Here is a 27,121-nt window from a genome sequence, read left to right on the forward strand (position 1 = left end):
AGACACACATCCGCGGTGACACCTTCAAGTGACTTGATAAATCAGTCTGGGGGATAATGCCTGGTGTTTTTTTCAAGGCACGGAGCTTCTAATGACCGTCGTTCCACAGAGAACATGTCCCGTTCCATGAAACCGCTCTGTGTTCTGGTGTAAATCTGTAGAAAAATAAAGCGGGGCACCTGCGTTAGCCATTTATTACGCCTTTGGACAGGGCTCCTGGCGTGGACAGCCCTACCTTACATTTTGAGGTTTTCGTTGCCATTTTTTTTTCCTTTCCAAACGCTTTTCAGCACTAAATAAATCTTACTCATTTTACAGTTCTCTGAAACACTCCTGACCATGTTAGCTTAGCCTATTATTGATAACTTAGCAGTTGTTTAAAATGATTACCATGAGAGGCAGGAATACATTTCTCCGCAGAACACTCGGGGCTTCTGTGCTCCGGGATTTTTTAAGGCGAATGTGTTAAGTAAGTGTTCCCGTCTAGAGCGGAGTGGAGGACATATTTCATCAGACGCTGCAAGAGTTTTTAACCCAGTGGCGGGGACGGACGTGTTCAGCGAGAGAGAGAAAACAGGGCCCGGGAATTGCGCAATGGCTGCACGGCATCTGGGAAAGCTGAACTTTAATTAAAAACAACGTTTACAACAGAAAATCCCCAAAATGTAAACTTACTAGCTGTAGTTTATATGAAACGTTATGGCTTTGCCACAGTTATGTACATTTAATTATTAAAGAATTTATGTTATTCCTTTTACTTTTTTTTTTTTAAACAAATGAACCAAAGTTAAAGTGGACCGGATTGAGTTGTACGCAATTCCGATAGTTTGTGCACAGCTTCGATGTTTTCAGATCTGTGCATGCACGGGATCTTTACGGATCTCCATGCAATAACAGGCGGGGGATATGGTAGGCACCGCCAGCCCATAAAACGCTTGGGCACGTCTAGAGTTTTTTTTCGACACATAAAATAGGTCAACAGGGTCGAAAGGTCAACAATAAAAAGGTCAATAGGCCACCATAGTTTTTCACGTTTTTTTTGTGCCGATAGGCGGTATTTCATTCCTTACCATCCGCTAGGGTGTGGAGGGGGAATATAAATGTGTGCCTAACGCAGCGAGGCTCCATGCCCGAAGCATGCAGGGGCGGATTGGCCATAAAACTCACCGGGAAGTTTCCCGGGAGGCCGACCACAGTGAGGCCGAAAGATGTGGGGCTGGTGTGTAGCACGCCTGCGCTGCCCACACAATTCGGCCGGGTGCCATTACATATTGTAATTGTACAGCTGAGCCGCAGCCTCAGCGGCAGGTTGCAGCCCATGTCCCAGCCCAGTTCGGCCTCCTCTCCTCCCCCCATGTGGCCACGCCTCCTCGCACCCGCTGCTGAGGAGTGAGGACTTTCCTCCTCCCGAGTGTGGCCCACCTCCTCCTCTCCTTAATTACATACCTTGTCCCCGTCTATCAGCGCCGCACTGTGCCCCATGGCATCTGTCATCATCATCACGCGCTCTCTAGCGCTGGAGAGAGGCTCCACCCGCTGACAGATGCCGGGGCTGAGTACATACAGATACCACCGAGGCCCCCCTCACCCAAACCGGGCCACACTGCATCACAGCGCAGAGTACCACAGATGCAAGCTGTGCCCGCCCCTACCCCAGCAGCAGAGCCGGGTGCTATGTAATAGCATGCTGGAGGAACAAGTCTGCGGGACCAGGCATTCCAGGAAGAAACACCTGCACGCACCAACAACTGCAGGTCAGTGCTCCTTCATCGCCAGCCCAGTTAACCCTACTGTTACTGACTCCCCCCATCCCAGTGCCCCCCCCCCGTGCGTGGGGCTTCGCGGGACCCGATGGGGGCGGAGCTAAACGTGACCCGGTCGGGGGGCGGAGCTACATGGTTTAATGGCTGCTGCTGCTGCTGCCTGGGCCAGAGGGAGAGGGAAAGGACAGGAGATGCTGCTGTGCAACCACAGTTCCAGGCTTTCCCAGAACCAGCCAGACTGCCCTCTGTGCATGTTCCAAAGGTAAGGGTGTGGGTATTTGGTATGTGTTTATATTTGGGGGGTGGGTTAGGCTGGGGGGGGGGGGGGGTTATGCTCAAGGAAGGGGGGTAAGTGTTAGGCTGAGGGGGGGGGGTGGTAAGAGTTAGGCCTCAGGGTATGAGGGTTAACCCCTTGAGTGGTGGGTTTTGCTGGGGAAGGACAAACCTACCAGGTCAGCTTTGTCCTGTCCCAGCAAAACCCACCACAGGAATTTGGAAGCCCCCCCTCCCTCACCACTGCTCCGGCGTTAGTTAGCCAGAGCTTCCCTGCCACCGCTGTCCCCGCTGCCTTAGCCGCCTGTCACATTCAGCAGTGATGTCAGTGGCAGGCTGGGGGATGTTCGCGGCGGCGCAAGATTACTCGGGTGCCTGAGCGCTCCCGAGTCCTCCCGAGCCGTGCCGACCATACCCGAGCCTGCCGCCGACGTCCCTGTAAAATGAGTGACGGCTGGCGGGCGGGTCAGGGGAGCTCCGGCGTACTGATCGTCGCAGCAAAGGTGATGGGGGGACTGGAGGTTTGTGATGGGGGATGGGCTCTAGAAGTGATGCGCCAGTGGTGTTCCCCTGGACACCACTAGCGTGCACCTATTGTATATTAGTGGCATGCCCGGAGATTTTCCGGGACAGCCCACTGCGGCAGTGCAGCTGAGTCCGTAAAATCTCTGGGCATACCACTCAAGGGGTTAAGCATTATCCTGTGGGGGGTCAGGATGGAGGGTTAGGGAGCTCGTCGGTGTAATAGAACACATGCCACAAGGTTTGTCAGCATTATAGAGCGCACATGCGGGATGATTTAGTGTGTAGTCGGATATCGTGCAGGGTAAGGGAGTGTGTCAGTGTGATATTGCGCAGGCTGCAGGGTGAGTGAGTGCGTCAGTGTGATATAGCACAGGGTAAGGGAGTGCATCAGTGTGTTAGAATGCAGGGTGAGGGAGTGCGTCAGTTTGATATAACACAGGGTGAGTGAGTGCATCACTGTGATAAAACACAGGAAGCATGGTGAGTGAGGGCTTCAGTGTGATAGAGGGCAGGGTGAGGGAGTGCGTCAGTGTGATAGAACGCAGGCAGCATGGTGAGGGTGTGTGTCAGTGTGATATTGCGCAGGGTGAGTGAGTGCGTCAGTTTGATATTGCACAAGGTGAGGAGGTGCATCAGTGTGATAGAGCGCAGGCCGTAGGGTGAGTGAGTGCGTCAGTGTGATATAGCGCAGGGTGAGGGAGTGTGTCAGTGTGATATGGTGAGGGAGGGCTTCAGTGTGATAGAGTAGGGTGAGGGTGTGTGTCAGTGTGATATAGCACTGGCTGCAGTGTAAGGGAGTGTGTTGGTGTTACAGAGCCCTAGCCGAGGGGTGAGGGAGCACGTCAGTGTGATAGAACAAAAGGCCACGGGTTGAGGGAGTGCGTTAGTGTGATAGAACGCAGGCCGCTGTGTGAGGTAACGCGTCAATGTGGTAGAGATCAGGCCACAGGGTGAGGGAGCGCTTCGGCGTGATAGAATGCAGGGTGAAGGTCAGTATGATAGAGCACAGGCCAAAGGGGCAGAGAGTCAGTTTATGTTGCAGCATGGGAAGGAATTGATGACGTTCGATGGGGAAGGGGGGGCAGAGATAACAGTGTATGGGGCCCCATTACGGTGTGTGGTATATTCTGTAATTTGTATAACTAGTGGTGGACTCCACGTGCCCCCTGTCATTTAGGTGATTCTTTTTTTTTATCTAGTTTTTTAATCTGACACCAGAAGCAAGAGCCGAGAGCTGGAGTCTGAACCTCGCTGGAGCCTGACCCTCAAAGCTGCCTGGAGCTGACACCAGAAGCAAGAGCCAGGAGCTGGGGTAAGAACTTTGCGCTAGCCGGAAGCTGACATCTAGAAGCAGGAGCCGGGAGATGGGGTCTGACCCTCGCAGCTGTCGGGAGCTGGCAACCAGAAGCGGGAGCCGTGCAGCAGCCGGGAGCTGACAGGTAAGTCGGGAGGTCTAGCGCAGCTTAGGGTGTGGCAGTATGGCCCTCTACCTCACAAGCTACTTCACAACACACTTGCACCAATGTTACATCACTCCATCTTTCTCTCTCTGACCTCTCCGTCCCTCTCTCTCTCTATCCACCCCCCTGATTTCTCCATTTCACTCTCCTCCCCTTCTCTCCCTCTCTCTTCATCTCTCCCTTTTCTTTGTCTCTCTCTCTCTTCCTCTCTCTCCCATTTCTCCTCCCCATTCTCTCTCTCTCCCCCTCCTTAGCCTCTATCTCTCCCTCCTTCTCATCCTTTGTCTCTCCATTTCCCTCTACCCCACTCTCTCTATCCCCCTCCTTTCTCTCCCTCCCCGCCTTCCCCTCTATCCCCGCTCCTCCCTCCCCCCCATCTCTTTCTGTCACCTCTCTCTGCTGTCATCCAATGCCTCTACCTGCCATCCTCTGTCACACATTGCCTTCCCCTGGCATCACCACTTACTACCTCTTTTACTCTCTCCCTGAGGTCAAACACTGCTTCTCACTGTCACCCTTTGTCTCTCCCTGTTAATCACTGCCCCTCTATATCCCACTATCCTTCCCCTTTATCCACTACATCCCCATCTACCTCTCCCCGTGTGACTGTCACTATCTCCCCATTTACCTCTCTCTCCTGTCGGTCTCTGCCTTTATCAGACATCACTCTTTGCCTCCCCTTGTTACCTTTTCACTGTCCACTGCCTCTCTACATCATTCCCTTTGAGACCATGCCAATGTGAGGCCATTGCCACTGTTCCAGGAGCTCGCACAAATAATCTCTCCCACTGTTGTGGTGCCCTGTCACTTTTTTCTGGATCTGCCCCTGGGTATTACGGTGTGTGGCATAATGTGTAATTGGCATTACATTGTTGAGTAATATGTATTTGGCATAACAGAATTTTTTTTTTTGGCTGGGGGAGCACAATTTCTAGTTACGCCACTGGTAATCCTGTGTCATTTCTATGTCACTGTAGCGGTTCAGTTTTTCTTTTACATAAAACTAATTGATTTGTGCTCAACAGCGCTTGTTGCATCTAAAAACACCAGCTAAACCGGTCTAAAGTCCTGGTTATGGCCCCCAAATTGCTGTTTGGTCCCCCAAACCACAGACCTTTTTTTAACATTTCCTCTCCCTGTCACCTCCCTGGTATCACCCACTGTTTCTCACCCTCTCCTCCGCTGCCTGTAACCCTCTGCCTTGCATCAACCACTGCCTTTCCCTTTACCCATTGCCTCTCCTATCATCCTCCCTCTGTCCCCTACTGCTGGTCTCCCTCTCACTGGCCATCTACTGCCTCTCCCTGGTATCAGCCACTGCCTCTCCCCTTTCCCCTCTTCTTGTGTCACACAATGCCTCTTACCAACTTTATGTCATCCTCTCCCTGACATCACCCATTTACACTCCCTGTCACCCTCTCCAGTCACAGTTTGCTTATATTTGTCACCTATTGCCTCTCTGCCTCTCCCCATCATGATGGTCTCTTCCTGTCACTATCTGCATCTCCATCACCATATTTTTGTCATCCTCTTGCCCACAGCTTCTCTTTTTCTTTTTTCCTTTTTCTGTTCTCACATCTGTGGATGGTGTTATTGGAACAGGGACACCAGAAAAATAGGTGCTCTCAATGGGGTTTTAACTATGGGCTGTTACCCATGGGCCAGTAATTTTTACATGCCACACAGGCTAAAATTTGCCAGTCAGCCCCAGTGCATGTGTAATGTGCGACGGGGCGTCATGATGTCACCGCGCACATTACTACATGCACAAACTGTGCTGGGCCAGGACGGGTGGATGCCCGCCAGACCACGTGAAAATGTCTGAGCACCCGCCGCAGCTAAATATAAAGAGTTGTGCACACTGTCTGCAGTGTGCTGGTGCAGAAGACTGCCAGAGGTAACCAGTAAGTAATAAGCACTGATTAAGCAGAATTATTTTAGTTTAGTTTGTGTCCTCTCCTGCCTCCACTGCCTGCTTTTTCCAATCCCTTCCAGTCTCAATCCAGAGGTAGTAGGTGATGAGGGTGCTGCCATGTGTCATGCTTGCCTTCCCTCCTGAAAATTGGGTCCCCCTCCTGGCCCCCAATCATCTTGGAGCCCCTGCACCCCCCTTCCCTGCACCTACAAATGCTGGAATTCATGCTGTCCCCGGGGGGGGTTAAAAGGTAGGCAATTATGCCATCCGTTTAATTCCAGCAGTGCCTCATGTGTGCCATATGATTCCAGGAGTGTCCCATGTATCAGTCCGGGAGTGCTGCCATGTGTGCTGCATAGTTCCAGGAGTACCGATGTGTGTGCAGTATTATTATAGAGGTGATGCAATGTGTGCCGTCTCAGTCCATAGGTGCCGCCATGTGTGCTGTATCAGTAGAGGGCAGCTATGTTGTTTTTTTTTTTTTATAATTAAAATATATATATATTTTTTTTCTTACTGCCAGGTTGCTGTTAAGTGTGCCATATCAGTCAAGGGGTACGGCCGTGTGTGCTGTATAATTTCAGGGGTGTGGCCATGTGTGCAGTATAATTTCAGGCGTGCTGCCATATGTGCTGTATAATTTCAGGGGTGCCGCTATGTGTGCTGTATAATTTCAGGGGTGCCGCTATGTGTGCAATATAATTCTTGGGGAGCTGGCTTTTTTTTTTTTAATAAAAAGAAAAAAAAGGTGTTGTATTTTTTTCTTACTGCCAAGTTACTGTTAAGTGTGCCATATCAGTCAAGGGGTCATGTGTGCTGTATAATTCCAGAAACTATTGATGCTTTAGTCTTGCCTGTCACCGATGTCTCTTAATATAGTGATGTAGCAATACTTCCTACTGTTATGCTGGCTCCTCCCATTTTTGACCCGTTGCGGCCTACATGAGGCCACTTTCCTCAAAATTTCCAGGGCCACTTTTAGACCCCAATCCGCCCCTGGAAGCATGGCAAGACATGAGTGGTGACGCGGTACACTGATACAGTGTCCATGTTGACTTCGAAATTGGGGATAATGAACGTTAAAATCTTGTGTCGACCTTTTGACTGCCAACTTTCCAATTGTCAACCTAATGCTTGTGTCAATGCTCTGACCACGTCGACCAATTTCTGTGTTGACCTAATATATGTCGATCTTCATAGATCCATACCCCCCCCCCTCCCCCCCCCCCCCAGCCATCTACTTCCCGTCAATCACAAGGTGGATGGCTAGCGAAGGAAACAAGTACCGGATTTCTTCGCTAGAAGACAACGAGCATGAATACTACAGGACGTACGCAGGGTCCATCTATCGATAATAGGCCGCTGTGCGACTTTGGCCTCAATAGGGGTCATTCACTGTACTCATATTGCATACATAAGATCAGTGACGGCAGGTGGGGCTGCAGCACAGTCCAAAATTCAAATAGGGGAGCAACACCAACTGCCAGTGAGTCCGGGTCAGCAATGTTTGGAGTGGCAGTTGGTCTGGCTCCCCTATTTATATATATATATTTGGAATGTCCTGCAGCCCCACCTCTGGAGCCGCCACTGCATAAGATAGTTGTTGTTTTTGGGTTGTGGGAGAAAACCGGAGCACCCGGAGAAAACCCACGCAAACACGATTAGAACATACAGACTCCACACAATTAGGGCTATGGTGGGAATCAAACCCATGACCTCAGTGCTGTGAGGCAGTAATGTGAACCATTACACCACTACACTATTATTATTATGGGGGGGGGGGGGGGGGGGTGGTATTTTATTTGTTCTTTTTACTTTATTTCCTATGATGCCTCCCCTCAATACCATTTAATCCACTGCTGCTCTTGATGTTTATGGTGTTGTTTTCTATACTGATTGATCGCAAAGCACAGAGCGCCACCTATAGGTAAATTAATGGTAGTGTCACTCAAAGCATTTCTGATTCTTTTTATCAAGTTTTCCAAAATGTTGCTTGGAAATTGAACCCTGCAAAATGGTAAATCCATGGTCATATTTTCCACTTGTATATTGACAATTGCATGTTTCTGGTATAAGATTCATGGCTGTAAAATAACACAAATCCCATATACTAGGAGGGGGCGGAACTGGAGGAGATTAATGACATCATTTTATTTATATCGCCACACGTACAGTAGTAATAAACAGTTCTGTGTCTTATAAATGAGACCCATATTATTCCTGTTTCCATTACATTTATTTCTTCACGTTTCTGTAGTCAACTAATGTGTAATAAACTTGAGATTTGGTGACAGTTTCCTATTAGTCTCTAAGGGGTCGATTTACTAAGCTATGGTGAAATATAGGGGGAATTCAATTGTGGTGGAAATAGCGGCACTCGTCTATTCCATGCCGCTGTTACCGACACCATTGAAGGCCGTCAGATCTGACTTTTTTAAAGTTGGATCTGTTTTTTTCGGAAATGACAGCGGAATGTTGAATTTTCGCCTGTTTTTCATACTTGCCTACTTTGGATTTCACCTCTCCGGGAGAAGCCCGGAGAGGCAACACGTCAGGGGGCGGGGGCAAGGCTGACACCACTTGGCCTCGCCCCCCATGCCTAAAAACGCTGTGATTCGCGGGCAGTGGAGAGAGGGTGGGGCTTAAATGACGCGAAATGCAGTGATAAGTGTTAAGCCCCGCCCCCTCCCTTCGGATCCGCAATTTTACAGTAATTAAACCAGTGGGCAAGGGGGGAGCGGGAGCAATCACCAAAAAGTAGGAGACTTGCCCACCTTACCAGGGGGGCGGGAGAAGGACCCGATTTTCGGGAGGCTCCCGGCCATTCCGGGAGGGTAGGCAATCCTGCTGTTTTTCAACAATCTGCGCCAGTTTTAGCCTATCCGTGGACATTCCGACATTTGAAACATTGAATTACGACTGTCATGTGCCTGCCAGAAGTGCTTGCTACCCTTCTGAGTGAGATCAGCAGTGCTGTAAAGTGTTACTGTGCAGGGCAAATCCGTCTAGCACAAACTGCATTCTTCACATAAAGGGGAGAGAGATAAAGTACCAACCACTCCATTCATAACTGTCATGTTACAGGCTATGATTGATGACAGGATTTGGTTGGTTGGTACTATCACACGCTCCAAGGCTAAGCAAATAGACCCCCTGTATTTTTTTGGGAAAAGTTGGATAACAGAGAGAAATACAGTAGCTTGCACTGCACTGCACTGCTCTGTCAAAAGATGGGGATTCTAACAAAGACAGCAGTGTAAAACCATAGTTGCCTACTCTCCAGGAAGTTGCGGAAGGCTCTTGATTTTTGGGATAGGCCCCGCACCCTAGGAAGAGCAGGTAGATATCCTGTATCCTGCCTACACCCTAGTGAAGCAGGGCATTTGCGTGTTTGTGGGGAGGGGCTAAACCAATGCGAATCACATCATTTTAGCCATGACCACTTCCTGCGGACCGGCGAATCATGGCAGTTTTGTTAAATCCAGAGCCAGCCTCCGAAGTTCCCTGCAGCTTCTCCTACCCAGACGTGTGTAGATGAATACTAGACAGACAGATAGATAGATAGATAGATAGATAGATAATAAATGCTCCTCTTTGTGTTTCATAAGACGTATGCGGTATTCCTTAAATAAATAGTCTGATATAACCTTGGCATTTATGTAAACCACATAATAAAATTTATGACTATACTGTTACCATTGCGTAATACTGCATGGTATGATGTATATATAATAATACGATTCAAGAGACTTTAGAGAAAGTTATTAGCTCTTATATATATATATATATATATATATATTTGCAATTTGGATAAGCGTTAAGAGTCTCACTCTAAAATTGTTTTTCATTTGTTAGTTTCAATGTTAGTCTTTTTTTTAAGGTAGAAAATATATTTTTGCCTCCTGACAATAAATATAAAACGTTTATTATCTCTTATCAAGGGCCAGATGTAATAAACTTGAAAAGTGATAAAATGGAGAGTGATAAACCACCAACCAATCAGCTCGTAACTGCCATGTCACAGGCTTGGATTGAGAAATTGCAGGTAGTAGTTGATTGGTTGGTGGTTTATCACTCTCCATTTTATCACTTTTTAAGGTTTGGTACATCTTGCCCCTAATCCTTATTGAGCAGAATTCATTTTCACATTATCAGGCTTGTATAACACCTCATTGGACTATCATCAATAACTTGAATTCTCTTTCTTACTTCGTTATCTTCTTGTTTGTGCACTTTTGGACCCTTCACCAAAAGGAAAAACAAAACTGGAAGATAATTTGCATCAAAAATGTTAAATCTCTCCCATCGTCATTTTTTTATGCAAAATATGGATCAGATAACACATAATGTCAAATATTACAGGGTTTTATTTGTTGACATTTTTTTTTAGCCATATACCTAAATAATTACAGGTAATTTACAAAAGCTCCTAAAAATAAAAAAAGTGTGATGTTTCCCATAGCGACCATCCAGATTCTGTCTATCATTTTCTAGGATGCAATGGGATGGGCAATATCACCTCTTTTCATTTTTAGAAGCCTAATGCCCCTTTCAGACCGCACTTTTTACCCGTTATTTTGCTGGTTTTTTACCGTTTTAAAACGGTAATTTGTGCAGTCTGAAAGGTGCAGAGTGAATTTACTGGTTCTATTGAACTGGTATTTCTAAACGGTAATAAAGCAGGGTCCTACCCGTTTCAGACCCGTTTTTTTTCATCCACTGTTTTCTATGGGTTAAAACAGGTTCAGTGTTGTGAAGGAACAAAAACTGCATTGAAATACCGTTTAAGGACAAAAACTGCATTGAAATACCATTTAAGGACAGAAACTGCACTGAAATACCGTTTAAAGACATGCGGTGTGAAAGGGGCTTTAGCTGGCAGACCCGTTTTTAGAAATGTTTTAAAATACCTGGTCAAAGACAATTTTGCGGTCTGAAAGCAGCATTAGTACGTACCTCATATTGTCCAATCTGGCTGGTTGGAACAAAAATCGGGTAATATATAGGTGCAAATAGTAAATTATATTTTTTTTAAAACACTGAAAATCAGTGACAGAAATTGTCACACACATTGGATCAATCCACTTGATTTAACCAATTTGTCTGAATGACCGAATTTGTCACTTCATTTAAGACCAAATATTTAATTGTAATTCGTTCCCATAAATTGCCAGATTTTTTTTTTCCAACCAGCTAGATTGGACAATAAATCTTTAGGTGTATGGCCAGATTTAGAAACAGCTGGATGTATTAAAGGCAAAATCATTAGAAAATGGGCAAAAAAATTGTGATTTGCAATCAGGACCATTTTGTGAGTGTACGGAATACAAATCATCAGCTGCAAGTTCACTAGTTATCAGCAAATGCATTGAATAAAATTGTCTAATAATAGCGGTGTCCTTGACCGGTGAGACGCAAAACTGATGCAAAAATCTGCATTTAGCTGGACTTTTCTGTCTGCCCAGAACATATTACAGTGGCTCACTAATCATATGTATTAAGTAGTCAATAATCACTCATTTTTTAAGGGGCCAAAAAACAAGAAAATATGTTTAAGGTACCCATTTATTTAATTAATTCATTATTGAGGCAAGTAAATACTATATAATAAAAATAAAAATAATATATTTATTATGCACCAATTATATTACACCACAACTGCCAGCATGCAAGTGTTGGCATCCTTAATCTAAAATTATTATTCAATTTAGAAATATTTGTTCCCCTTAATATTTATTCAGTACTGTATTGTCTGGATTATTAAAAAATAGATTTTTTTTTCTATGTATTAATAATTTATCTCCAGTAAATTAATTAGTTGTGTTCCATAAATCTATATTAAAAATATATCTGCATGATTTAAATACAGTAATTTTTTTATTATGTAGTATTAATTTGCCTCCAGTAATAAAATGAATTAATTGCGCTCCTGAAATATATCTGCATGGTTAAATATATATTATTATATTATTATTATTATTATTATTATTATTATTATGTAGTAGTAGTAGTAGTAGTAGTATTGATTTGTCTCCATTTGTCTATATTTATAGATGACAAATTAATTAATTGTCATCTATAAATATATTTGTGCAAATTTTTGGAGAAAATAAGTGAAGTTTATTTCCAACCCGCTGATTTTTTTTGCACCAGGGAATTGCATATTTAGCCTCCAAACCACTGGGTATTAAATTGCAAATGATGTAAATGGTTATCAACAAAAACACAATGAAAAAAAAAACAAATAACTATGTATACCTTAAAACATGCAATTTTCAGGGCGTCAATGTAAGCAACATATAGAAGACTATTATTATTATAATTATTATTATTATCATCATTATTATGTATCCACATAGAATTTGTATATATGTAGGCGAATGCAAATTAGTCATTTTTAATAAATAAATCAAAACATTTCTGGACTATATTGAAGTATAATAGATGTTTATCAAGATTTTTTAAGGGGAACACTTTTTCATTCACTGTTATTGAAGTGCATTTTACTAGTACATCTACACATTAGAGCACCTGTCCGGTATATATTGCATTTTCTATATCATATCCCATTACTGCAGCAGAGGACAGACAGATTAATGAAGCAGTGTGTTATGTTATTTCAGCATTAAGAATGTACACAGTCAGAATGCATTCACCGGAATATCATATGTTCCGAACATCATTCAAAGTGGTGACATGGGTGTTATGTCATACGTGACATGTCGGCAAACAGGAATGTCGACATCGTATATGGCATCTCTGCAGGCTGCACCCCTGAGGGTTATTTTATTTATTTGCAAAACTATCCCACAGATTCCTTCCAGTCTCCGGCATTAGTGATGAGAATTAAAATGATACCATAGAAAAGATCACGCTGGGCACCACTGAGTATGTCTGAAAAAAGTAACGACTGTCATATACTGCAGTTATGCCAAATGTTGTGGCAATCAATCACTTTTGTCATAAAGATTTTTATTTGAGATAATACCACGATTTTGCTGATTGCGAATTTACTAAGCAGCAAATTGCATGTCAAACAGACCAAATCACCATCGGAACCAACATTGTCAAAAAAAGGTTGGTATCAATGCAAATCACAAAGTTACTGACAATTGTTTTTGTGAATTCACTCAAACTCAATGTTCAATGCTCCAAATCAATGCTCTTGCTTTCAGTAAGCCCGTTTGGGCGTTTATTCAGATCTATAGATTGTAAGCATGAGAGCAGGGCCCTCCTACCTTTTGACTGTCTGTGAATACCCTGTTTTTTGTATCACTGTCTCCTTTTGTAAAGCGCAACGGAATATGATGCTCTGTATAAGAAACTGTTAATAAATCTGATCGTAGTACAAATTTGTTCTCAAAATGGGCAAAACCATGTGCACTGCAGGTGGGGCAGATGTAACATGTGCAGAGAGAGTTAGATTTGTGTGAGTTATTTTGTTTCTGTGCAGGGTAAATACTGGCTGCATTATTTTTACACTGCAATTTAGATTTCAGTTTCACTTTCAAATGTAACTCTGCACATGTTACATCTGCCCCACCTGCAGTGAACATAGTTTTGCCCATTTTGAGAACAAATTTGTACTGCGATCAGATTTGAATAAGGGCCTTGGTGCAGAGGTGAGATCTGTGTATACGTTTGTGTTTTAAGTGTAATAAAACAAATCCATGCGGGGTCCCCCCTCACTCTACTGCTTAATCAGCACTGGATTTTGTGAGTCGGCCCCAGTTTTGGAAATATTTGAGAAAAATGCAAAGGGTTCCGCTGTAATACCGAAATCCAGAACCGGCTCTTACTAGCGGGGAGTAATGCCATAGCCATGGGACACATCGACCAAAGCATTAAACCCCTATCTACTTGTCATCCCTGGCCATGGATTCCTGGGGAAGAGGGGATCCCCCCAAAAAATGTCTCCCCCCCCTCTCCAATGCACCCAAGGCCTATGCTGAAGCCCGGGGCAATGCATGACAACCCGTGCGCTTTAGGTGCCGAGTTGATAGTGTTCAGTTAAAGGTAGAATTTTAAAGGAGAAATACAGCCTCCTCCGCATGTACGTACTTGGAGAACCATAATCAATACCAGCCTGGCTATGATAGACATCCAGCCCTCCCACAGCTCATCAGCATCCTGCTCCAATACAAATGACAGAAACCATGAGGGTTCCGGGATTCGTGGAGAGGCGCTAAATGTGTACAGTATACACCGATAGCTCCTCTAGGTCCGGCTTGTTTGGAAAATTCTTTTTTTTTTTTAATGCTCTGGATGCTACTGGACAAGTGGACTGATCTTCTCTAAGGGGTAGGTGAGAATAGATTTCCCCTCCCCCTTACATTTAGCAGATTCTACTTAGAAAAGAGGATCGAACATGTCAGGGTATAAGTTGAGTATATGTAAAGGTGCCCACACACGGTAAAGATATATTAAATGATATGGCCGTTTCCAACCAATTGGAACAACCGATTGTTTAATAACTTACCATGTGTGGGCACGATCATGATCAAATGCAGGTGCCCGCGGGGCATTCATCCAGCCTGCTGATCACTTCAGCAGGTGGAAATATGAACAACCCATCAAGCAGAATTTGGCCACATCATTCCTTCATTGCATGATGAATGATGTGGTCATGACCCCTGGCTCCTGCCAGCGGCATCACCCGCTCCCCCCTCCTGCGTTAGCGGCGGGGGGCAGGAGATTTCTAAACTCCCGTTCGAATGAATGAGCGGCCAGTGATTTGCTGAGAGTGCTCATTCAGCCAATCAGCTGATTGCCCACCTGCCACTACTGCAGCCTCTCTCCCGTCAGTGACATCTCCTGCTCCTCCCCCCAACCCCCGACCACAGTCACCTTCTGATGGGTCACATGGATAGATATTGTGTCCAATACAATATCTATCCTATTTCCCTAGAAATCCAGAACACCCCTCTGTTCATTTACTCAATCGTTCTGTGTGTGGCGATGATCAGGGGTGTTCTGGATTTCAAGGGAAATTGGATAGATATTGGATTGGACACAATATCTACCCGTGTGTGGGCACCTTTATAGTGTGTTTATTAATGTAATACTGTCAATAGTGGGTGTGTACTGTCTTTATTGTATTAGTTCTTCTTCAGGAGGATTATAGGTACCAGCGAGCCCTTAATACTCTGCATGCTGGTGCTTGCAGTTCCCCAAGGACAGGCTTGCTGGTACCTATAGTCCTCCTGTAAAAGATCATATATTTCTACCTTTAATTGAATGCTACCAACTCGGCACCTACCATCCAGGGGTACTCTGGATTGCCCCAGGATTCAGGCCAAGCCTTGGGTGTCCTGGAGAGAGGGGACCCCTTTATTGGGGGGTTCCCACTTCCCCAGAAATGCTGTTTGTTCAAAATACCGGGGGACCCCAATGCACTTTTCCTCCATATTCCCAGAACCAGGATCGTCTTAAGAGCCCAAAGCTGGTTCATTGAAATGCCATCCACCACCCCCCAGGTCACCAAGCCCAGTGATGTTTATAGGGGGGGGGGTGTTTATATATTGGGGGGGCTGATTTAAAAAAAAAAAACTTTATTACACATACAAGTTACAACACATAAGATTGGACAGATCTTGATGATCCTTGGATGGTTTCGCATCAAACATGTTGCTTTATCGCAGCTTATTCCCTCCTCACAACGCTGCACAATTCGACTCAATCATCTATAGAAAGACAATACACCAGCCAAAACAATTCTTAGCAAATGTGCGGTCTGCGGTGCACAAACGTTCTTGTATTAAAGGGCAATAACGGATCGCACCCAAAAATGATTATTAGTACACTTCCCCTTAGGAGAAGGTGATTATTTTGCAGACCTCAAATAAGCAGTGCTGGGGGATTCTGCACCCTTGCTATGCCCCATTCCCGAAAATGAGTCATTGGGTGAGATGTACTAAGCTTAAAAAGTGATAAAATGGAGAGTGATAAACCAGCAGCCAATCAGCTCCTACTTGTCATTTTTTAAACACAGCCAGTGTAGGAGGCAGGTAGGAGCTGATTGGCTGGTGGTTTATCACACTCCATTGTATCACTTTTCAAGCTTAGTACATCTAGCCCATTGTGATGTCACAGCAAGGGGGCGGGATGGCCTGCACTGGGAGGTGAAGCTGTACAGGCTTCATGGTGCAACCCGCATGAGACAGCAACAGTGCCGCAACCTTTTTGTGTCACATCAAATGCTATCCCATTATATATATATATATATATATATATATATATATATATATGTTCTTATCTGATAATCACTGGTATATAGATAAGAGTGCTACAGTCTATGTGTATTACAGTGCTACAGAAGCCACTAGCAGACCCATCTCCGCCCTGACATCTACACCATGTAACCATGTTATGCTTCAGGTAACTGCACAAATAGCCCAATCACCGGGTAAGGGCTCATTAATCAAACGCTAGAGTGACGGCCGGACTATTGGGGTAATGGGAGTGATTAGACGTCCGTGTAGGTGGGTGGTCTCCATCACTAGTACTTAGTCCCTCTCAGGCACCTGACAGCACTTAGCTCCCGGCTAACGGCGGCTTACACTCTCGTGTACTATTCTCTCTTCTGGGGTCGCTCATTAAATCCGTATTCTCCACATTTTACACTTTCACCTTGTTGTGTAGTCTGAAGGGCTGAGCTCACATCCAGGTTATTATTTATTTATTAACAGTGTCTTATATAGCGCACACATATTCCGCAGCGCTGTACAGAGTATAGTTGAACATTAACATCAGTCCCTGCACCTGTGGAGCTTACAATCTTACAAAGCCACAGAAAAATGCCTTTTCTATGTTTTCATTTATTTAAATTAAACATTCCATCTAGTTTTATAAACTTTTGGGGGGATTTTTTCTGTTATTTTAACCATTTTTTTATTAGTGCACTTTTTTTTTTTTTTTTAAACAAAAGTGGAATTGGAAGCTCAAGCGCACTGTTGGTGACGCTGACAAGCTCCTCCTACCATTGCCAGTTAGTATCGCTGGGAGTCAGAGGCAGAACTATGGGAGGCAATAGAGTCATCTGCCGACGGGCTCCTGCTCCCAAGGGGGCACCTCTCCTCCCTTGCAAGTTTAAATCAGTTAATTGAAAGCCAACAATATCACTTATGTGGCTGAGTTCTGAGAAATATGTGTGTTCTCTCCTTCTCTCTCTCTCTATATATATATATAGATACAGACAAATATAGAGAGCGATATAGATATAAATTGAACACATATATTTCAGAACAGACATTTATTTAGTGGTGGTGGTGACGGGGGGGCACAATATATATATCTTGCCTCCGGGCAACTGGAGCGAACTTACTCCACGTTTTATTAGTAAATTGCAGCAATAAATTATTTTCTATTGACTGACAAAATTTGTTATCACTGTTTCTAAATAAACAGACTTGTTATTGAACGAGGCCCCTTCATATTTTGTTTTAGTGTTTCCAATATGCTTGATATATTTGCTGTCTGCCTTATTGTACAGCGTAAATGGTGCTTTCTATATACAGGATAAAAGTGTTTCTATTAGTGCAAGCACAATGACAAAACTGGCGCAACATTTTAGCAGATCCAAGTGCCATCTAGTGGCCATGTAATGCGTAGCAGCAAAAATTGATCCAAGTGCCACCTAGTGGCCGTAAAATGCAAAGCAAAAAAAAAGGTTGATCCAAGCGCCATCTAGTGGTTATTTAGTGCAAATCAGAAAAGCATTAAACGCTAACAATGTTTAACTTCTACTAATAACTTTCACCCACTGACACTCAAAGACTCAAGTAGAACCAATTGAAAAATGCTTTATAAATATCACTGATTTCGAGACACTCAACTATCCCTGTTCTCAGCTGTAATTGTCGGAATTCGATTTTGTTGCAAAATGCACAGTACTGTAATATACAGCTAGGTCCATAAATATTGGGACATCTACACAATTCTCATATTTTGAACTCTATACACCCCCACCAGCGGAGCTTACAATCTATATTCCCTACCACATGTACACGCATTCACAGAATTCATCCTGCTGCTTCAGTCACATTATCAATAAATACAAGGGAACCAGTTCCATTGGCAGCCACGCCATGACACTACCACCTCCATGCTTCACTGATGAGGTGGTACGTTTTGGATCATGAGCAGGTTCCTTTCCTTCTTCATACTCTTCTCTAGCCCTCACCTGTCCATGAAATGGCTTTTGAGTCGATTGTGCCATTACTTTTGGTGCCTTAAGTAGGAGGCGCATATAGAAACCGCTGTAATTCCTGCACCGTTCACCTGATTTGGATGTATATACCCTCAAACTAAAGCTGAACGTCTGCAGTTAAAGCCCATCTTGTTTGGTTCATTTCAAACCCATTGGGCAGTATTCAATGTGAATACTGGCGACGTGCAGCGAATCCTGTTTCGGATTCGCTGCACATTCGCCACTGCTCGCTGCGTTCCGGAGCCTCGCGGCTCCGGTAATTAACGAGTCAGGGGCTCGCTGCCCCTGACCGTCGAATTTGAGCTCCTGCGGTGGAAGCCGCAGGGAGCCTGAGGACGGTGGCAAGCAGGGAGATGGAAGTCTCCCTGCCTGCCCCAGAACGTTTGTGGGGGGGAGGTGGGCTCCCCGGGTGCCAGGCAGCACAGGCTGCCCCCCGGGGGTGCCAACAGGGGACTGGGTATATTCACTACACCCGATCATGCATATGTAATGATCGGGTGAAGTGAATATATGAATATCTAATGAGCAGCTCGGCTCCGGCCCCCTGCTGGCTGCTCTGTGTAAAAAAAATATATATATATTTTTTTTTTATTAAATATATATTCATGTGCTTACAGCACATGAATAAAAATAGCATGCCCCTCCTCAGAATAAAATTCCTGATTTTTTGACACCAATTGTAAAAAACAAAACACTTTATTTTAAAAGTTCACATTCCACTTCACCATAAAAAGATAGCGATTGCTACTCGGTGAATCATGGCGAAAAAAACCTTGAAATGTATTCGCCATGTGGTCATTGAATAGGCTGATTCACCGTTTTAGTCAGAAATTCGCCTTACAGCACAAAATCACCATAAAAACCTGGCGAATCAGCCTCATTGAATACCGCCAATAGTGTTGGTGTATAGAGCCCGAAATATGAGCATTGTGTCGATGTCCCAATATTTATGGACCTGACTGTATGTAGAGTATAGTAAACATTTATTCCTGTTTTCTCCAGCAGAGAACAGCTGTGTATATATACTATGGGGTATGGGTCATTGGGTCGACCAAATTAAGGTTGACATGCATTGGGGTCAACCACAGAAGGTCGACACGGCTTAGACAAACACATGAAAAAGGTCGACGGGGTCAAAAGGTCGACACGAGCATTAGGTCGACAATGGGAAGGTTGACAGTCAAAAGGTTGGCATGTGTTTTTCGTATATTTTTTGTGTCCAACTGTCATCATGGTCGGCACGGACACTGTATCGGTACAGTGGCCGACCTCCTGTCAGTGGCCGACCTCAATAGTGTGGACATAACAAGCGAACACCATACTATGGGCTGCAGCGCCAATAGACTACTATAAAACTAGCCAATGAGAGTCTGGGAGCGGGTTTAGGGGAGATCGATGTGAAAATGGTCAAATCTCTGCCTACTTACCATTCAGTTGGGGGGAACAGTTCCCCCTACACCTGACTGCCCGGGTTGGGATCATTTGGTCTACAGCATGATGGTCGACAGTCATTAGGTAAACATGGGTCTAGGTTGACATGGGAAAAGGTTGACATGGCTATAGGTCGAAAGGTCATTAGTTCGACAGGTCGTTAGTGCCACAGGTCATTAGTTCGACAATGTCTAGGTCGACAACCAAAAGGTCGACATGGGGTTTTTCACTGTTTTTTAACCTGAATGTCAACACAGTCAACATGGACACAGTATAAAGTGCGCCGCATCGCTCACTATGAGTCAGGCACGGTGCCTCGCTGCGCTCAGCACACTATTTTATTCTCCCACCATGCCCTAGTGGATGGTAGGGCATGAAATACCGCCTGTCGGCACATGTTGGCTCAAAAAACTGTGAAAAACCCCATGTCGACCTTTTGACTGTCGACCTAGACACTGTCGAACTAATGACCTGTCGAACTAACGAGCTGTCGAACTAATGACCTTTTGATCAAGAAACATGTCAACTTTTTCCCATGTCAACCTAGACCCATGTCGACCTAATGATGTCGAACTAATGACTGTCAACCATCATCCTGTAGACCAAATGACCGTATCCCAACTGATCAGTTGGAAAAAAAATAGGTTTGATTTTTCCCAGCTAGTTGGTCCGACCGTTTTTGCTGTGTTTCAGCGTGTGCGAGCCAACGGCTGATAATCATTTGCTCCCACACACTAGACAGATTATCATTCCAACCAACCAAATAGTCGGCTGGTTGGAACGATATCGCTTTGGTGTATGGCCTGGGCACCAGAACTAAATTATCATTACCACAATCTACGTTCTACCTCAGGAATGACATTTTCTTTGCCATAACATACAGGAGCTGCGTAACCTAAACATGCCCAGACCACATATTATATATAATAAAAGTTTAATGACTGTTTCCCAGCTCTGCTTAAGTTTCCCGTACAATTTATGACTACTCCGCGGTTCATTGACATTTTAGGGTCGTGTTAAAGAGCACTTTCTTGGCAAGATGAAGTGTTTGTCCATATACAATAAATAATATGATTCTTACTACTCACTCCAGAACCATTTTCCCCTTTATGTTTCACGTGTTGTTAATATTTTATTTCTGTGTTTTGTTTTTCTGCATAATTTATTGACGGTTATAAATAAAAAAATACCGACTCACCTGAGCAATTCTAAAGAGTATATCCATTGTAAGACATTCACGTCAGATAGTAATAAATACCAAATGGTAGGTAACCTGATCTATGTGCCATCAGTGGATCTTATCACAAGCTCTGGAGAGAGATAAAGTGGAGAGATATTAAGTACTGGCCAATCAGCTTCTGTCATGTTACAGGCTGTGCTTGGTACGTTATCTCTGTCCAATACTTAGTTCATTGCCCTCTTATGCCCCTTTCACATGGCATCCTTGACCCGGGTTTTTCCCAGGTTGATTATGTATCAACCCGGGTGAAGTTGCAGTGTGAAAGCACAAAAGCCTATAACCCGGGTCCATCAATCCGGCGTTCTGACCCGGGTTAAAAGAAGGGTTAATTCCGGGTGCTCTGCAGTGTGAACGGGTAACTCAGGTCAATTCTGTTTTTTGGTCAATCCACGTCCGTTTTTGCTGATCCGCAGAGTATGAGGAGAGAGAGCACAGTCTGATGTGATGAAGCTCTCTCTGTTTATGCTCTGTCAATGAACACTGCAGAGCTCCCAGTTTAGAATAGTGGCGAATAATGCCACTGTATAGATCATTGGTACGACCTCACCTAGAGTATTGTGTTCAGTTCTGGAGGCCATATCTCCAGAAGGATATAAATACATTAGAGACTGTACAAAGAAGGGCAACTAAAATGGTGCATGGCTTACATCACAAAACGTACCTAGAAAGACTAAAAGATCTTAATATGTATACTTTAGAGCAGAGATGGGAAAGGGGGGACATGATAGAAACTTTCAAATATATCAAGGGTTTTAACAAGGTACAGGTGGGAGACATTCTTCACAGGAAGAGGAACAACAGAACACGAGGACATGCACTGACACTAGAGGGAGGAAGGTACAGGTGGGAGACATTCTTCACAGGAAGAGGAGCAGCAGAACACGAGGACATGCACTGACACTAGAGGGAGGAAGATTCAGGGGAAATTTGAGGAAGAATTACTTCACAGAAAGAGTAGTAGATAAGTGGAATAGCCTCCCATCAGAGGAGATAGTAGGCGACAGAGGGCCCAGTTCAGTGCTGAATGCTGCTGAGTGAATTAGTAGCGGCCAGCAAACAGGAAGACGCCGCCCCACTATACTGAAATCCCGCCTCGTGTATTGATGAGCTCGCTGGGTGAATGGATGTATATGGCTAGCGAAGAATTTGCATCCGAGTAAAATTTTAAAAAACTCGTCGCTAGACGCTCCCCATGGAAGGATTCTTCTCCTGGACACCAGTCATCACAAGCTAGGAGTAGCCAGGGACCTTCTCAGTGGCTGCAATGAATTCAGGCATATCCGGCCTGGAGCTGACCCTCCCGTAAAACACTTCGGCAAACCAAGCATTTGTTCTGTTATGCTGCGTTTTTCTTAGCACTCCCACTAATCGTCCGGTTCCAGTGACAAATGCACGATTTTGAGAGGGGGGGTTTCCAAATGTAACCCAAAGTCTCCCACTCTGTAGCGCATTGGAGTAAGTATGGGAGGGGACTGGTAATAGCCTTGAAATTTGGTCTTTTTATACACTGGATACTGTATGGAATACTGCAGTATTACTATGTAACAGTACAGCTGGTCTATAGTATAGGCTCTTTCAAATATTTAAATAATATAAGTGGTCAGGAAAAGGTTAAACATATAATAAATAAATACACAAACATAACAGAACCAGTAATGCACTTTTTAAGCTCAGTCTCCCACTTCATTTTAAGGCTCCTGTCTCTTCCTCCTGGCAGCTACTCTCTGGTCCATTGCGATGTTTAAGGGCTCAGATACACACACGTACAGTACATGTGTTAGAAGCTGGTACAAACCTGCGTTTGCCTATGGTTTCCCACCCCTTGTGAACAGCTAGCAAAGGAAAAAAGTAGCAGGATTCATTCGCTAGCAGGAACCACACACATGCATTGTAGCCCATATGCATGGGCCATGTATCATTTATCGTTTTATCGTTATATTATGCTGTGGAAAAAGTGGGTGACAGGGAGACAGTGGGTGACAGGGGGTCACAGTAAGTCAGTGGGTGACAGGGTGATAGTGGGTGACAGGAAGTCAGTGAGTGACAGGAAGACAGTGGGTGACAGGGAGTCAGTGCATGACAGGGAGATAGTGAATGACAGGTAAACAGGGGGTCATAGTAAGCCAGAGGGTGAAAGGGAGATAGTGGGTGACAGGGGGTCCCAGGAAGTCATTGAGTGACTGGGAAATAGTGAGTTACAGGTATACAGTGGATCTCAGGAAGTCAGTGAGTGACAGGTAAATATGGGGTGACAGGGAGATAGTGGGTGACAGCAAGTCAGTGGGTGACAGGGCGATAGTGAGTGACAGGTAGACATTGGGGCACAGGAAGTCAGTGAGTGGCAGGAAAATATGGGGTGACAGGGAGATAGGGGACTTGTGTATTATCACGGCGCCCGATATTAAGTCGCACGATTTTTCGTGCGATGTAAGCCCCCTATACAATGTTAAATTGTATAAGCACCCTAATGGGTGCTTTTAAGCACCCTAATGGGTGCTTACAAGGTTAAATGCACCCCCACGCCACCCCCCAGTATGAACATGAACCTGAAGCGCGGTGAGCGCAGCGAGCCCGCGAGGGGTGTTGGTACGCGTCCTCCGACCTTTTCATACCCCCACTATCCACGTCGGCGTGGAGTTGATTTCATACAGTGTGGCGAGCGCAGCGAGCCACCGTGCCCAAAGCGTGGCGAGCGCAGCGATACCTGTGAAGTTATGCGCATCCCCACGCAGGGCTCGCTGCGCTCGCCACGCTTCGGGCTCGGTACGCTCGCCACACTATATAAAATCAACTCCACGCCGACGTGGATAGTGGGGGTATGAAAAGGTTTGTAGGACGCGTACCGCCGACCCTCGCGGGCTCGCTGCGCTCGCCACACTTCGGGTTCACGTTCATACTGGGGGTGGCGTGGGGGTGCATTTAACATTGTAAGCACCCATTAGGGTGCTTAGACAATTTATAATCGCATCGCATTGTATGGCATTGTATGCAATATACAATGCCATACAATTTTAACATTGTATGACATTGGGGAACATCGCGGGACATCGCATCGCATCGCATCCCATTGCATGCCTTATCGTCTGCGATGCGATGTGGGCCATGGCAATACACAAGTACCGGAGATAGTAAGTGACAGAGAGACAGTGGGTCACAGGGAGTCAGTGAGATACAGGGAGTCAGTGGGTTACAAGAAGTAAGCGGGTGATAAGGAGATAGTGGGTGACAGGGAGATAGTGGGTGACAGGAAGACAGTGGGTGAAATCAGTGGGTGACAGGGAGACAGTGGGTGACAGCAAGATAGTGAGTGACAGGGAGACAGTGGGTGACAGGGAGACAGTGGGTGACAGGGAGACAGTAGGTGACAGGGAGATAGTGGGTGACAGGGAGACAGTGGGTGACAGGGAGATAGTGGGTGACAGGGAGACAGTGGGTGACAGGGAGACAGTGGGTTACAGTGAGACAGTGGGTGACAGAGATAGTGGTTGAAAAGGAAACAGTGGGTGACAGGAAGTAGCATACATACATAGTAACAGCGGATGACAGAGGGGGTAGTGGATGAAAGCTGTGAGGTGGCTGGAGACAGACGGGCTGTGCAGAGTGACCTCAGACCACATCACACTGCGCAGAGCCGCACACAGCATCAACATGCACAGTCTAATCCCAATATCCCAGGATTGAAATTTTAACGCTAAATCCCAGGATCCCGCCGATCCCAATCCCAACCTTGGTTACCAGCTGCAACCCGGAACCTATGGGTTAATGCCTAGTAAATACCGGCTGCTTTTGCTGGGGAAACTTTATTTTTACACTGCAATTTAGGCCACACCCCTCCTAAACCCTCTGCATGTGTTTCATCTGCCCCCCTGCATTTCAGCATGGTTTTAAGATGCAAAGTTACTTGCTGTTTGGGATACCAGCACTGCAGTACATGGAAACCTACAAATAATGAGATTAAAACAAAGCAGTTTGTGGAAGAAAATTATTTTGCATAACTCCGCACTATCTAAGTATATTGATACCGTTGAACATATGGAGGTTAGATATTTTCCGAGACGAGTTACCCAAGTACCCATAGAACCTGAGCACCTGCAGGTCAGGCTTCTGCTTAGCATAAGTTTTCCCATTTTAGAAACTTTAATTTTAGCTCCAAGCAGAGAGCTAAAAATAGCGCATTAATGATGTCTAAAAATAACCAGTAGGAAAATGAATATATTAGCGCCCATTAACACGTGAGGGCACTTCCTGCGAGCAGTAATGTCATTAGCGTTCTCTGTTTTCCTAAATGTATCATTAATCTAATGAATGACCTTGAATATTGATCGCTAATAAGGGGGATTGTCCAAAAGTGTCGTGCTTTAGCCACAATGACCACGTGACTTTAATCGTCTCTATCGTTTTATAAGCAATACAAGTCTATAAGGTGTGACACAAGTTTGCTCAGACTTTCCCCTTGTATTAATGATTCTAATTACTACAGCTTCTATTTCCTCTTTTCTCGCTGCGAATAGATGGCTTGAGAGATCAAGTGGATGGAAACAAAGTACCAGATAAACAGCTTCTAACTGCTATTTTTCAAACACAGCATGTAACATGAAAGTTAGGAGCTGATTGGCTGGTCCTGTATTGCAGTCCACTTTGGACCACATTTATCAAACCATATTTGCGGCTAAATCGGGTGATTTCGGGGGTTAGCCGCAAATATTAAGTAGGTTTCACTGAAACCTACCAAAGGGGGACCGCAGCCGGAATCTCCGATCCCTGCTGCGATCCCCCCTGCATTATCCCCCCCTGCACATTTATCAAACCATATTTGCGGCTAAATCGGGTGATTTCGGGGGTTAGCCGCAAATATTTGGTAGGTTTCACTGAAACCTACCAAAGGGGGACCGCAGCCGGAATCTCCGATCCCTGCTGCGATCCCCCCTGCATCACCACCAGCCACCTCCCCCATAGGTTTCTAAGGGGAATGCAAAGCTGCCCAATGTATCAACATCGGGCAGCCCAGCTTCGCATCCCTGGGCTATTGCCATTCTGAGATGTATGTTCATATGTGTGTATGTATGAGAAGTGGATCTGTATAATCTTTGTATTTAGTTATTTTCCAGAATGTAACAGCCTGTAACGACTTTTCTAGCAGCTCAGGCCGTTTGTATGCTAATTGTCAGCCCAGCTCCCATTGGCCGCATAATTAACACATTTATTCAATGTTTAACTTCTGCCCCTGTTTCTCCAGCTATTAGTGCAGGCAGGAGCGTGAAACCGGCTGACAATCCCCAAATTGACGTTAGATCTGGATGTCAGTGAAGTCGACCCACAGAGCCGGCACTAGAGAATGGCGAGCATGGCACTGCAGTTACTGGGCTTTTTCATCTCTCTTACTGGTCTCATTGGTACCATCACTGCCACTCTGCTCCCACACTGGTGGAGAACTGCCCATGTTGGCACCAACATCATCACCGCAGTGGCATACATGAAGGGCCTGTGGATGGAATGTGTATGGCACAGCACCGGAATTTACCAGTGCCAGTTCCACCAGTCTCAGCTGGCACTCCCCCGCGATCTTCAGATTGCCCGAGGCATGATGGTGACCTCCTGTGTCCTTTCAGTCCAGGCGTGCATTACCGCCGTGTTTGGCATGAAGTGCACCCAGTGTGCCAAGAGCTCTGCGGCCAAGAAGATGATCTCGGTTTTTGGCGGCATCTCCTTTCTCCTAGCTGGGATGGCGTGCCTGATTCCGGTGGCGTGGTCTACCAGTGATGTTGTCCGAGACTTTTACAACCCAGTACTTCCTTACGGCATGAAGTTTGAGATCGGGCAAGCCCTCTACGTTGGGTTTATCTCAGGCGGGTTGTCAGTCGTTGGTGGAATTATGCTCCTCTTTACCTCTTGTCAAAAGACTATCGACCAAGTACCATATGGTTACCCAACGCGTAACATCAGGAGGGTGTCAATAAACAGGCCACCACCAGTCCACAAATCCAGCCACGGACCTTCTTGGTCTTCTGCTTCACTCCACGGTTACCAGATCAATGACTTTGTCTGAGCCACCTCCCGTCTGCAAGAACTTTAACCTCACTTACCTGGGATTTTATTTGTAACAATGCAATGTTTACTGTAGTTCTAGAGCATCTAGAAAGAATCTGGGGTAGCCCCAGAAGGACTTGTATATATGTAATATTGTAGCTTTCTTTTTTATTTTATTTATTGCAATGAAACGCACACACTGTACAGCAAAAAGTTTGACTATGAAACTCCGTTAGCTGTGTTCCTATTTTGCAACTCTCAGAATAAATGACAGCAAAA

General features: G+C 45.1%; 1 protein-coding gene across 5 annotated transcripts; it reads left to right on the forward strand.

Annotated features, from left to right (window-relative positions):
• The first annotated feature begins 1,329 nt into the window (after window positions 1–1,329).
• CLDN14 (claudin 14) lies at window positions 1,330–27,111 on the forward strand. 5 transcript variants are annotated; one of them, XM_083170950.1, is made up of 3 exons: window positions 1,330–1,754; window positions 3,761–4,000; window positions 26,052–27,111. In XM_083170950.1, the coding sequence occupies exon 3, from the start codon at window positions 26,151–26,153 to the stop codon at window positions 26,859–26,861; it is 711 nt and encodes a 236-aa protein (XP_083027076.1). In that variant the 5' UTR covers window positions 1,330–1,754; window positions 3,761–4,000; window positions 26,052–26,150; the 3' UTR covers window positions 26,862–27,111. The 5 variants fall into 5 exon arrangements, with proteins under 5 accessions (XP_083027076.1, XP_083027074.1, XP_083027077.1 ...); XM_083170948.1 differs by having other exon boundaries at window positions 1,331–1,754; window positions 3,761–3,873; XM_083170951.1 differs by having other exon boundaries at window positions 1,331–1,754; window positions 3,780–3,873.
• The last annotated feature ends 10 nt before the right edge of the window (window positions 27,112–27,121 follow it).

Source organism: Crinia signifera, chromosome 2 (assembly GCF_055691185.1).
Source record: "Crinia signifera chromosome 2, ASM5569118v1, whole genome shotgun sequence".
Taxonomy (NCBI): Eukaryota; Metazoa; Chordata; class Amphibia; order Anura; family Myobatrachidae; genus Crinia; species Crinia signifera.